The sequence below is a fragment of the Anabrus simplex genome, chromosome 2, assembly GCF_040414725.1.
Source record: "Anabrus simplex isolate iqAnaSimp1 chromosome 2, ASM4041472v1, whole genome shotgun sequence".
Lineage (NCBI taxonomy): Eukaryota > Metazoa > Arthropoda > Insecta > Orthoptera > Tettigoniidae > Anabrus > Anabrus simplex.
In genome coordinates, this window is record NC_090266.1 from 1,050,868,335 (window position 1) to 1,050,882,499 (window position 14,165).

Below are 14,165 nucleotides of genomic sequence, written 5' to 3' on the forward strand. Positions count from 1 at the left end.
CATAAAATAGAAAGTTATAACACATTACGGTAGGGTCTACCTAGGTATCTACAATGAACAGAAATAGGTGAATACACTGGTTCAGTCAGATATTTTAAACAAATATTCCTAAATAATTCACAACGCAGTAGGTCATTCGAATGACTCCATTTAACGGGAGGATATCAATGATTAACTTGAAGGTTTGAGGGCATGGTCCGGGCATAAAGCCAAGTGACAGAGTATGGTAATAAAAATGCATGTAGCATCTCGATATACCACTATAATAACAGCAACCAGGAAGAATTTCGAATGTTATGAAAGATGACTGGGTTTCCACCAATCGAGTTTCTTTTTCATTTTTACTTGTTATTGGGTGGTTGCTGAACTCCAATTAAAACCAGCCGTAAAATGTTAAACCTTCTAACACGAAAATGATCAGAAAACTAATCACTCATACAGAACATGTACGACCTTCATGGTCCATTTGGAATCGAGTGGAACAAGTGGGCTAGTCAGGGATGTCCAAACTACGGATTAATTTAGAAAGCTCTTTTTACTGGACTTTACCAAAAAAAACCTCGTCGGCGGTGTCCTAATTCTCTTCGAATACCGCACGAAAGATCCCACGGCTTTCAATTACAGGAAACAGAGATGGTACTGTTGCATCCAGAAAGCATTAAAAAACCTTCAAAACGAAGGTATTTCCACTCAATGAATGATGCATCCGATTATGATGAACAACTAAATCAAAGAGAATGAGTAAACTAAATTGTTCACATGTCTCGTTGTTTTAAACAAACATTCGACTAATCAACTTCAACTAGGTCGTAACATGCTTACGATTACCCCTGGTATCGATAAACATGAATTACATTGAGTTACACGTCATGCGATCAAAGATAATAAACTCCCAAGACCAGTGCTCACACTGTATCAAACAGAACTAGCAATCCTTTGGAGAAATATTGATTGCGTTCTATAATGTGACCGGTGATGATTCCCCAAGTACAATTTAATAGTGTATTTTCTTTTTTTGTGGCCAGAAAAATAAATTCATAGAATTAATTCAATTACTCCATCTGCTTGGGATTTGTTTTCTCTTTGACGTGACTCAACCCATATTGAAGTCTTTGATTAAACGTCATAACCTCCACCAAGGCAGGAGAAAACTAAGTAGAGGCGTTTCTCTCAGGCTGTCAGTTCTGTTGGCTGGATGTTAGTTTCAGGTTAAATTCGTTGTACGCATTCGTCGAGTGGTTTTGTTAACGAGTGTTTCTATCCATTGTGTGTGAAGATGTTCAGTTGGCTAAGCAAGGATGAGAACAGAAAGTCGCCAGAACTGTTTGAAAATGTTGTGGAAGGATTGAAGAAAATATATAAAAATAAATTGCTACCACTTGAGCAGCATTATCTGTTTCATGATTTTCATTCACCAATGCTGGACGATCCAGATTTTGATGCGAAGCCAATGATTTTACTAGTAGGTCAATATTCTACGGGCAAGACAACGTTTATTAGATATCTACTGGAACAAGATTTCCCAGGAATTCGTATAGGACCAGAACCAACTACAGACCGATTTATAGCTGTCATGTACGCTGATAAGGAGGGTGTGATACCAGGAAATGCATTAGTAGTGGATCCTAAAAAACAGTTCAGGCCCCTTACGAAGTTTGGTAACGCATTTCTTAACAGATTTCAGTGTTCTCTAGTTAATACGCCTGTACTTAAAGGCATATCAATTGTGGACACGCCTGGAATCTTGTCTGGTGAGAAACAACGTGTAGATAGAGGTTATGATTTCACTGGTGTTTTGGAATGGTTTGCTGAGCGAGTCGATAGAATTATTCTGTTATTTGATGCTCATAAACTTGATATTTCCGATGAATTTAGAAGATCGATTGAAGCACTTCGTGGACACGATGACAAAATTCGTATTGTATTGAATAAAGCTGACATGGTTGATCATCAGCAACTCATGCGTGTTTATGGTGCTCTAATGTGGTCTCTAGGGAAAGTTCTGCAAACTCCAGAAGTTGCAAGAGTGTACATTGGTTCATTCTGGGATCAGCCTTTGAGATATGATGTCAATAGAAGGCAAGTAATTGGAATGGTTAATTTCTGACACAAGTTCTTATTGCTGATGGGTATTTTTCTTATTATTGGTCTTCCTTGTGCATTTCATTAGGTTATTTGAAGATGAAGAGCAAGATCTATTCCGTGATATGCAGTCACTTCCCAGAAATGCAGCTCTGAGAAAGCTAAATGATCTCATTAAGAGGGCGCGTTTGGCAAAGGTATGTGTGTTTTGCCTCAAAATACTTCTGCTAGTTTGCCTTTAAATATTACAAGAAAATGCTGTGAGCTTATTTGATGTATACTTGGATCAATTACAACTAGAATGGTTTTCATAGGATCAGTTTTGTACATTCTAATAATGGTTACGCTTTACTGGCAAGGATGTATGTTTAAGAAGGAGAAAATCGTGCAAAAATGATGTGAAATGATACTTAAAGTAGCAGGGCTGAGATATCCTTTTATGCATGCCAGGGTACCACTAGCTGGCCCCTAGAAGTATCTTGTCATACATAGAAAAATTACAACTGAGGCTGTGTCAGCCTTGGAATTGTGTCCACTTTTGTCTCCCTATTGGTTAGAGGAGTTGGCTATTGTTTCCAATAGAGCTCGCATCATGTGCAGTCGGACTTTCACTTTCTGTGAAACTAACAAAACTACTCATTTTGTGTCTCGTAGCGTGTGGTGAATGTATTACAATAGTGATATATTAAGTACAGGAGTGAGGTTCAGATTTTTTCAAGCTAGACTTGCCAATTGCCTAACCACAGACCAGTGATTTTGGCACTAGCTAATACTGTTGCAGGGTATACTCTAGTGTTAGGGCCCCTTTGCTTGCCCTCAGACCAATGGTCTTGTCACTAGCCAATACTCTAACCAACAGACCAATGCTCTTGTCATTAGCCATACCTAAGTTGGCAGCCTTGTGTGGCTTGTTATAACATCATGCGAGTTACAGCATGTTGGATTACATAACCACTCTTTTGCACCCCCGTTAGTAAAGCTTTACCTACTCAACTATTCTCGTTCTGTTCTGATCTATAAACTAATCTTCCACTGTTATGATGCATGCTGAGATGTGCTCTTAAAGATGACTGTTAAGCCAAGGTGAATCAATCCTGGAGGACCACAGCAACTTAAGCTAACATTCTGAATTCCTCTTTTCTAATCTTATTTTACACAAACTCCAGACTCCTGCTGGGATGTTACTGAATTTAACATCTGGGGACACTTGCTCACACATGGCATCAAACAACTGTAGGTAAATGAAGACTCCAAAACTGTTAATTTCTCCTCAAAATCTAACTTATTAAAATAATTTTTATTAAAATTGTTATTCATATGGAACAAAATGTCACGTCAGAATATAAAACCTGCAGTTAATGTTCAGTTCTTTGTATTAGGCCATTACGTCAGGTGTTGCATGAAAAAATCCTCACTTTTTCTGTCGACACTCGCACAGCGTGCTTTGTCTATCAGCACCGTTGTCACAATGAGGAGAGGAGTTTTTTTTCCATTTGTACATCTAGTCAACACATACACCATGGCTAGTCGGTATTCTGTTCAGCTCAAACCATATACTAGTGATGGGCAGTCTGAGACAAGGTCTTGAGATTTCTCTGGATTTCTCGAGACTAGCGCAGGCATTATTTCTCGCGAGAAATTTAGAGAAATCTCGAGAGCGTTGTCCCCATATTGTGCAGCGTGTCGTAGGCCTACAATTAGTCGGAGCTGAATGTTGTTTGTTCCGAATATTCAAATAGCCAACCGCGGGCCTTCTCATTTTCGTAAATACGTGTCAACAAGCGACTCGGGTGTTCATTTCTACCGAGGTATATTTTGACGCAGTATAACATAATTATAAAGGATACGCATTCGGGCATTGTACGCACTGGTAGGTACACGAATGTGTGGTTTAAGTACAGAACCTGACGGCTACTGTACGTACACGTAACTGAATAGAGGCGTGTATTATTCGAACTTGAGACGAGGCAAGATGCGCCTTACTGCATATGCAACCACCATTACGCACGAGTGAAATGTGCAATCTAAATTGCTTCAGTTTGCTCCAATTCTTCCGACAGGCAGGTGTACATAGTTATCAGTCCCCGCATTCAATAACATATGACCACTGCTTGTGTTTACCGATATTTTGGTGATGAAGGAAACAATTACTTACAATGCTATAGAGTATTCGCGTCATAATTAGGTAGGTACTTCGAAATATGACTGTGCAATGTGAACTGTGTCTAATTGTACGCGACAACTCGAAGACGATGTCCGAAACGCAACGTAAGTCGTGGATGTCGGTTATTTTTAAGAGATATCACATAGCACAGCCCACTGTGTTGCTTATTCAAAAGAAGTAAAATACATCGGCAGAAATACTTCTGGGATGATTCGGCACTTACAAACGCATAATATGAAAGAAGAGGAATCGTCACAGAACACCTCCGGCCCGGTCTGAATCACAAGAAACTACCCTGCCGACAATGATTGTGAGGCATCCAGGTAGGTTTACATCCTAATAAAAATCATTAACAAATTATACGGGTTATTCAGCTAAGAAGTCCACCTGACATAACTCGTGAACACTTTAAGATACTGGCATTCTGTATTCACTTTAGTTAATGGTAAGGAGCCCATAGTTCAACATGCAGTGCTATCCTAGGATTTTGACAAAATTTATCGTCACACACGTTTCCATGTAAGAACTGCTGATAACTATCAAGCTTACACTCGTAGTTACTGGGACGTCGCAGAGCTCACAGCACACGAGAATCAGTCTCGAGAGCGTTGCCCATCACCCCTGCTGAAAGAACTGGAGCAAAGTCAGGCATTTCAGATTACACGTTCTGCTCGTGTAATGGGGGTTGCGCATGTAGCAAAGCACATCTTCTCCCGTATCGGGTTCGAATAATGCACGCCTCTAGTATCCAAGTAGGTGTACAGTTATTCACATATTATGCACTGTTATTCACCTAACATGTCCATCCCAAATAAGTCGTGAACAGTTTAAGATACTGACATTCTGTTTCCACTTTCCTTAATGGTATTAAGGGGTTCATAGTTGAACATGCAGTACTTTTCCAGGCTTTTCATAAGAGAGCGTTATTTCACGCAATAACTGCCAATGATATACTATCAAGTTTACAGTCGTAGTTACTGGTACGTCCCACAGCTTGCGCTACAGGAGGATCCGTCTCGAGATTCTCGTGAGAGTCTTGAGATCTGAGACGTCAGTCTCGAGCGAGAGCATTGTCCATCCGAGCTGTCAGCGGAGAGATGGCGTAGAATGACATTAGTAGACGAATAAGTTTGAATGGCATTTATAAATGTAGTAAAGATCACAGTATGAAGATAAAGTTGGAATTCAAGAGGACAAAGTGGGGCAAATATTCATTTATAGGAAGGGGAGTTAGGGATTGAAATAACTTACCAAGGGAGATGTTCAATAAATTTCCAATTTCTTTGAAATCATTTAGGAAAAGGGTAGGAAAGCAACAGATAGGGAATCTGCCACCTGGGCGACTGCCCTAAATGCAGATCGGTATTGATTGATTGATTGATTGATTGATTGATCACTACCATATACCTTTGAGCGGATCAAACCTGGGTAACTTCATGGAGATAGGTGGCATGTCACAGGATTTTGAGGGAACAAACAACCTCCAGTGATGACCACTACCTTATCAAGCAGAAGTTTTCAACTACTAGCTGATGGGTTGTGCTAAGATGAGTCTGTTGATGGGAGCCTGATAGCCTAAGTCTAAAAGGTTATTGTTAATTTGTAGATGCCAATTTCTACAGATCTTGTGGTACTAGATGTTACATTGAGCAGGAAATCTCAGAATTATCACTCAAAATCAGCCTTCACGTGTTGTTCAGCTGAAAGACTATTTTCTGGGAATGAAGACTGTGGAGACATAGATGCACAGTATTCAGAACCATAGAAGACAAGACCTATGTTGGAACATTGAAGGGTAGCAGTAATTAAAGCTCCATGTTCAATCAATCCAACATCAGTGATCTGAGTATTGGACGGTCACCCAGGTGGCAGATTCCGTATAGACTGTGTACCTAGTCTTTTCGTAAACATTGTCAAAGAATTTCTAAATTTGTCTAACAAATCTCTTGATAATTTATTCCAGTCCTGTACTCTTCATCCTATAAATTAACATTTGCTCCAATTTATTATCTTAAATTCCAACTTTATATTCATATTATGATAATTTCCACTTTTTAAAGTTCCGCTCAAGCTTATTCGTCCGCTAATGTCATTCCGTGCCATCTCTCCCCTGACAGCTCCGAACATACCACGTAGTCGAGAATCGCGCCTCCTTACTCCAAAGTTTTCCCACCCCAAAGCTTGCAAAATATTCGTAACACTACTTCGTCGGAAATCGCTCGGAACGAATCGTGCTGCTTTCCTTTAGATCCTCAGGTTCTCATATAAAGTAGTCCTGGTGTGGGTCCCATAAACTGGAACCATGCTCTAATTGGGGGTCTTACCAGAGACTTGTACGCCCTCTCCATTACGTCCTTGCTGCAACCCCTAAAATAACCTCGTAACTTTTCTTAACCTCGTTAATGATTACCCCAATGAAGATTATTCCTTATATTAACACCTGGGTATTTACAGTGTTCCATGATGTACTATCACCCTATCAACACATCAATTAAAACTGAGAGGACTTTTCCTCTTGGTGAAACTTGCAAGTTTTCATCCCTTTTAACATCAAATTATCTGCTGTCTATATCTTATCTTAGGCTATGTCCCCTTGCAATCACTTGCAATCCTGTAACTCATTTAGTACTCTATATAGTATAACATGTGCACATAACCTTATTTCTGATTCCATTTCTTTACTCATATATAAGGAAAATAAAGGTCCAATAATACTGCCCTGCAGGACCCACCCTCTTAATGATTACAGGAGATCGGATAATACTTCACCTACTCTAATTCTGAGAGTTCCATTCCTGAATCTAAAATATCTGCTATATCTTGTTAAAATCCTATAAGTTGAACCTCACTGGAATAACCCTTCCTAAACCCGAACTGCCTTCTACCAAACCAGTTCTTCTTCCTCTTCTTCATGGGGCCTCTAAATATTAGTTCCTAATTAGCGTCGACCTCTAAGATCTTTTGCTACCATCTTTTTCCTTCATTCCCACCCAGATATACCTGCTCCCTTCACAAAGCTGCAGGTTGTTCTTATTGCTTCTTGGATTTTTTTCTCTTCACCTGGTAGTCCTAGAGTGGAGAGTCTGATTCTACCCAGCGCCTCACATTCGAAAAGTATGTGTTCAGCTGATTCCTCTGCTTCATTGCATTTCCTACATATATTGTCTCTTATTACTCTAATTCTATGTAGGCCTAGGTGTTTTTTCAGCTGACAGTGTCCTATCAACAGTCCTACTACCCATCTTATATTTTCTCTGAGTTTCAACAGTCCTTTAGTATGCTTCTTGTTTGGTCCTTTTATCAGTTCCTTTGCAATTCTGTACCCTGGAGTATTTTTCCAGTTCTCCATTTGTTTCTTTTGTACCCATTTTCCTATGTAGTGTCGGGCTTGTCCATAGGAAATCCCACATACAGGTTCTGGGACTACAAAATATGTTTCAGCCCCTTTCCTAGCCAGTTTATCTACCTTTTCATTTCCTTCTATACCTGAATGCCCTGGTACCCATATTATTTTGACAATGTTGTACTTCGAGAGCTTCAGGAGAAGCGAGTGGCAATACCAGACAGTTCTGAATATTATCGGGACTGCCTCTAGTGCCTTAATGGCCGCTTGGCTGTCCATAAAAATGAAAATGTTCTTATTCCTATTGTTCATTTTCAGATTTTCTTCAAGACATGTTGTGATAGCTATCATTTCAGCTTAAAAGACTGTAGTGTGTCTGGCCAGGCTCATCTGGATTGATCTCTCAGGTCTTCCCCTGTTGATCCCTTCTCCTGTGTCATCCAGTCTTTGAGCCATCAGTCCACCACACTATATCTTTTTTCAGTATTCCATTTGCTGTTCTACCTGCAGTAACTCATACCGATTCCTCATTGATACTTCTTACCACATAGTTTGTGAATGATGTAATTGCAAGTGTTTAATTTTACAGCACCGAGCTCGATAGCGGCAGTCGCTTAATTGCGGCCAGTATCCAGTATTCGGGAGATAGTGGGTTCGAATCCCACTGTCGGCAGTCCTGAAGATGGTTTTCCGTGGTTTCCCATTTCCACACCAGGCAAATGCTGGGGCTGTACCTTAAGGCCACTTCCTTCCCACTCCTAGCCCTTTCCTGTCCATCGTCGGCATAAGACCTATCTGGACAAAATTTTTCCTTCCACAGCCCAGAGCTTATAACATTATAAGGAAGCTAAAATAATGCAAATCTTACTTGGAATACCTTGTAGAGGAGAGATGTGTTCATTGCAATGTCTAGGAACCCACCATCCCGCTCCTAGAAGTACATTTACTTTTATAACCTAATAAGAGCAGCAGCAGCCGCCGTCGGCCATGGCTAGCGTAACTACTCGCATTCTCATTGGTGAACGTGAACGGAATGTGACGTCATTGCCATCAATGCTGATAGGTACATTGTTACCAACCCTGGCTGAATAAAAGCACAAAGAAAAAACACCATGTAAAGGAAACAATGTGAAATACACTGTTCAGACCAATGGTCTTGTCCACGGCAAGAATCCTAACCGTCCAGACCAATCGTGTTTCCTCACGAAACTAGGTGCCTAAGGCCGCTTCGCGGCTTCTAACCGTCCAGACCAATGGTCTTGTCCATGGCAAGAATCCTAAACAATAATCACCACCAGTAACAGTAAGTACCACTTATTAGTTCTTAAGTACAGAGGTTGGCAGCCCTGATCGCCTCTCGACAACATTCTATCGGAGCGTTCAAACAGTCGTGCAGCACGCAGCTGAATGTAGCAAGTGCTGGGCTGCGGAAGGTAAAATTATAATCCTATCTGTGTCGGTGCGACGTAAAGCAACTTGCAAAAAAAAAAAAAAATAATAATAATAATAATAATAATAATTTGCAGCAATGTTTGTGAGATGGTGGTCAAAGTACAGTGTCCTGTCACAGGTTACTGCTGGGAACTTCAGAAATATGTTTTTTCAAAAATATATTTTCCAGATGTACTTGAATTTCTCTTTTTGCTTTGAAGCAGTTTCTTCACTGGAACATAGACTTGTAGTCATATTGGACTGGTGTTGCCATTCACATTAATAAGAAATTAAAATGAAATTGTACCATCTCAAGTTTACTCATTGTGTGTATATTTGTTTAAACACAGCTGTGTTCCACTTGACATAACTGTGATACATGTTACTTATTCTGTGCAAAATAAGGAAAAAAATAAGTAAATAAATAATTGTTGAGCCAAACATTGCTGCAAACTGGCATGCCTGTGCATGTAGCTGTGGGAACTCTTGCTGTGACAAATGTTCATAGAATCGTAGATCTCTTGTAGAATAGTACTGATCCTTCAAGGATTGTATGGTACTGTAACCTGATCAACTCCGTGGTAGTTGTCTGCGGCATCTTCAGGCAGGATGGAAAATTGTTAATTTACTTTGCATTTCCTCCATTTCTTTGAATTGCCTTTCAAACTCTGCATGCAAACGGTCCAAAGAGAGAAGTAGAGAGGGGGGGGGGGGTGCGCTAGTCAGCTGGTGGGGACTATAAGCTGAGTACTGGGCCGATTCAGTGCTCTGGCCTCTGGCTCGATGAGCACAGGTTGGTAAGATATGCCTTAATTAAGGCTATGACCGCTTCCTTCCCATTACTAACCCTTTTCTATCCTTACGTCGCCAAAAATCTTCTGTGGGTTAGTGCGATGTTAAACGACTAGCACAACACAGACCATGGTTCTGCAAAGTGTCAAACATTGCCCCTTTCTCTACACTATTGTTCAAGTCACACTACAGAAGTCTTATGACACTGGTAGAATCCTATGAGACTGGTAGAATCCTATCTAATCTGACCAGAGAAGAATAACTTCCAGTCTTTTCAAAACCCCAAGCTAAATGGTCATGTTAAATCTCTTGTAAATTAGAATTGGACAGTTACTAATCCCATACATCTTAAATGATTTAACCAGTATGACATTTCTCACAGAATCTTGTGAAGCTTTGATCCTTTCAGATACTTGTAAAATGCTAGGCCAATTCAGTCTCCTACCAAGCTCGATAGCTGCAGTCGCTTAAGTGTGGCCAGTATCCAGTATTCGGGAGATAGTAGGTTCGAACCCCACTGTCGGTAGCCCTGAAAATGGTTTTCCGTGGTTTCACATTTTCACACCAGGCATGGGGTTGTACCTTAATTAAGGCCACGGCCGCTTCCTTCCCACTCCTAGCCCTTTCCTGTCCCATCGTCGCCGTAAGACCTATCTGTATTACAAGTTATAAATCTCATTGTAAAACCATATTGGATTTCAGAATAAGAAGTTATTACATTAATAAAACCACCTTTCCAATACACAATAGCTATAGATAACATATATATATATATATATATATATACCACCGGGCGAGTTGGCCGTGCGCGTAGAGGCGTGCAGCTGTGAGCTTGCATCCGGGAGATAGTAGGTTCGAATCCCACTATCGGCAGCCCTGAAGATGGTTTTCCGTGGTTTCCCATTTTCACACCAGGCAAATGCTGGGGCTGTACCTTAAGGCCACGGCCGCTTCCTTCCAACTCCTAGGCCTTGCCTATCCCATCGTTGCCATAAGACCTATCTATGTCGACGTAAAGCCCCTAGCAAAAAAAAAAAATCCTTCTCCTGATTGTGTAACTTCAAAGTCTGAATACTGGCAGCTAGTTGGTCCACTTCTCTTTCATGAATCCCTTAAATAGTTTGACACTTTCAAATATTAAAACTGAGCACATTTTGTGCTTTTGAAATTAAGTTTTTTAAGGGCAGTTCAAAGATCAGAGGAACCTATTTGTTTGTTATATGCATAATTTCAGAATAAATCTTGCACTAACGACAAATCCATTAAATTCAATAGTTTTCTTTTCCATATCATTTGACATCCAGTGTGATATTTTTAGTCCACATATGGTGCTGTAGACCAATAAAGGTAGAAAATCTCCAGGATCGGGAAATGAGACTGAAGTACATGGATATGGTTAGTGAAAAAGTTTCAAACAAGACAGAAAAGGAATGGGTGGCATAAAAGGGTGCTGTAGTAGAAAAAGAATGCCTAGGAACAACTGTGTGCAAAGATGGGGAAAAAGTGAACATCTTGATGAAATGATGCTTGCAAACATAAAATGAAGGCGAATCAGAAGTGGCTCAAAACAAGGACTGATACAGATAAAGAATTGTACGTAGATGAAAGAAACAGAGTAAAACAAATAATTGTTGAGTCCAAGAAGTCATTTTAGAAAGATTTCTGTAATAACAGAAAGGCCAGATCAAGAACAGAGAAATCTTTCTGGACAGTAATAAACCTAGAGGTGGGGAGGGGAGGAAATTGAGCGTTTTTTTGTAAGTCAGGTGAACTCATTAAATCCCTAGGAATCACTGGATAGGTGGAAGGAATTTTATGAAAATATTACCAGTGTAGAAGGAAATCTTCCTGGTGACGTTGGCGATCAACTGAACTAGTGGTGAAATTACGGAACGCTTGAAGTGGTAAACTTTGTTGTCGTAAAGCAGCAGGAATAGATTAAAATAGACCTGAAGGCAGGGATGAAATGGCTTTATAGAGTAATTAGATTAGCTTGGAATGTTAGTAAGGTACCATCTGATTGGACAAAAGCAGTAATTTCATTATAAACAAGGGAAGGATTGCAACAACTATAGAGGTATTTCATTCATCGATATACCAGGCAAGGTTTTAGCTCGTATTTGGAAACGAGGGTGCGATCGGTGGTGGAGAGCAAGTTGCATGAAAACCAGTGTGGTTTCTGACCAGAACGGGGCTGTCAGGATCAGATCTTCAGTATAGACCAGATCATTAATGCTAAGAGGAATAGACAGTTATGTTTATCTAGGGAAGCCACATGACAGAGTACCAAGTGAAAAGATGTTGCCAGTACTGGGGGACTGCGCATTTCGGGTAGATTATTAAAAGCAGTCGGATATTTATATTGACAGTTGGGCTGCAGTGAGAATTGACGGTAGAATGAGGCTGTAATCTTTCACATTTGTTCATAGTTTAATGGATCCTAGACTGAAAGGTATAAAATGGCAGGGAGGGATTCAGTTAGGTGGAAATGTAAGCAGTTTGGCCTATGCCAATGATTTGGTCTAAATGGCAGATTGTACTAAAGGCCTAGTCTAATATCTTGGAAAATGACAATAAGTGCAATGAGTGTGATATTACAATTAGCCTTTCCAAGAATAAAGTGATGTCAGTAGGTAAGAAACCTAAGAGAATTGAATGTTGGGTTGGAATGCAAAACTGGAACAGGTAGGTCATTTAAAGTATTTAGGATGTTTATTCTTCCAGGATGGTAGTGTAGTAACCTAGATTGAATGAAGTTGTAGCAAAGCTAATGTCATGAGCTCACATTTGCTATCAGTGGTATTCTGTAAGAAAGAAGTCGGCTCCCAGATGAAACTGTTATTACACTGGTCTGTTTTCTGACCAACATAGCTTTACAGGAGTGAAAGCTGGGTGGATTTGATATCTTATTCGTAAGTTAGAAATAAGACTGGAAAGTAATGAGAATGAAATGGCGTATGGCTTTTAGTGCCGGGAGTGTCCGAAGAAAAGTTCGGCTCGCCAGATGCAGATCTTTTGGTTTGACACCCGTAGGTGACCTGCGCGTTGTGATGAGGGTGAAATGATGAAGACAACACATACATCCAGCCCCCGTGTCAGCAAAATTAACCAATTATGGTTAGAATTCCCGACCCTGCCGGGAATCGAACGCGGGACCCCGGTGGCCAAAGGCCAGCACGCTAACCATTTAGCCACTGGTATAAGCAGGTGGGAACAATGACAATAGGTGCTTGGAATGAGGAAGTACAGGCTAAGTTAGAAACTAACCAGATTGATGAAGCAGTATGCATAAACCAGCTTCTGTGGTGGGGTCATGCGAGTCAAATGGAGGATAGGTTAGTTGGTATAATAATGGACTCTGCCATGGAGGGTAAGAAAAGTAGAGGGGCACCATGAAGATGATTAGACTTCGTTTGTAATGATTTACAGATGAGGTATAGAACTAAGCGAAGCCACAGAGCCAGTTACAAATAGAGGATTGTGGCAGCATTTAGTTAATTCAGATGTTTGCAGACTTAACACTGAAAAGCATAAGTCTATAATGAAGAAATGTATGATGCTGGGTTCTCTTCATGAATTCTCAACTTTGTGATGTTTATAGAGTAAAATTGGCGATCTGTCGCTGCTGTTTTCGCTTGATGAATAATAATTTTTGTGAACTCTAGAAGTTTCCCTTATTTAAAATCCGATATCCAGCTCTGCCACAAGTTCTGGCCACTTCAAAATTCCACTACATTGCTTATGTTTATTGCAAGTTGCTTTCTTAAAAAATTTTTTGTTCTTCCTGATTCTGCCAAATTATAAATTTTTTCAATTGTGGGTGTTCTGAAATAGTCCTCTATAGCCCTTAGGTTAAGTACTTTCACAAAACTTGTATGCTAAGTTATTGCATATCAATGCTATATTTGAGCCATACCATGTTAGTGGATTTAAGGAAATTCAACAAGAGGAATTTAATTCTATTAAGTTGTTCTCACTAATTGGAAAGCTTAAAGGAACACAGCTGTTATCATTGTCTGTAAATGTGCACTCGCACACTGCAAGGAAACAGGAAAACAAATGTTCAGAACTGAGAATTTCCAGAAATGAAGGTAATGAAAACAAGTTTGGCATGTGACGAACCTTTTGTTTTGAGATCTCTTTTCAAAGGAAAAGTGTCAATTACGCTGCAGATATGGTATATAAAACTTGCTGTATGCATCAAATCTTCCTTAATTTTGTTGGATATAAATGAACCTTCTTATCAAATGCTGTTATTCTTGTTGGACAATACCTGGGTTATGCGTAGGGGTGGTGATTTTTTTGCAATTTACAGTAGACTGAAGTATTCAGTCAGCAGTATGTAAAGATTGT

The 14,165-nt window shown here is 40.0% G+C and overlaps 1 protein-coding gene across 1 annotated transcript in view; it reads left to right on the forward strand.

Moving 5' to 3' along the window:
* The first annotated feature begins 1,150 nt into the window (after window positions 1-1,150).
* Past1 (putative achaete scute target 1) overlaps window positions 1,151-14,165 on the forward strand; it is a 122,170-nt gene continuing 109,155 nt past the window's right edge. Inside the window, exons 1-2 of the mRNA XM_067141976.2 lie at window positions 1,151-2,079; window positions 2,171-2,279. Coding sequence (XP_066998077.1) covers window positions 1,277-2,079; window positions 2,171-2,279 — 912 coding nt within the window. The 5' untranslated portion in view covers window positions 1,151-1,276. The remainder of the gene's footprint in view (window positions 2,080-2,170; window positions 2,280-14,165) is intronic.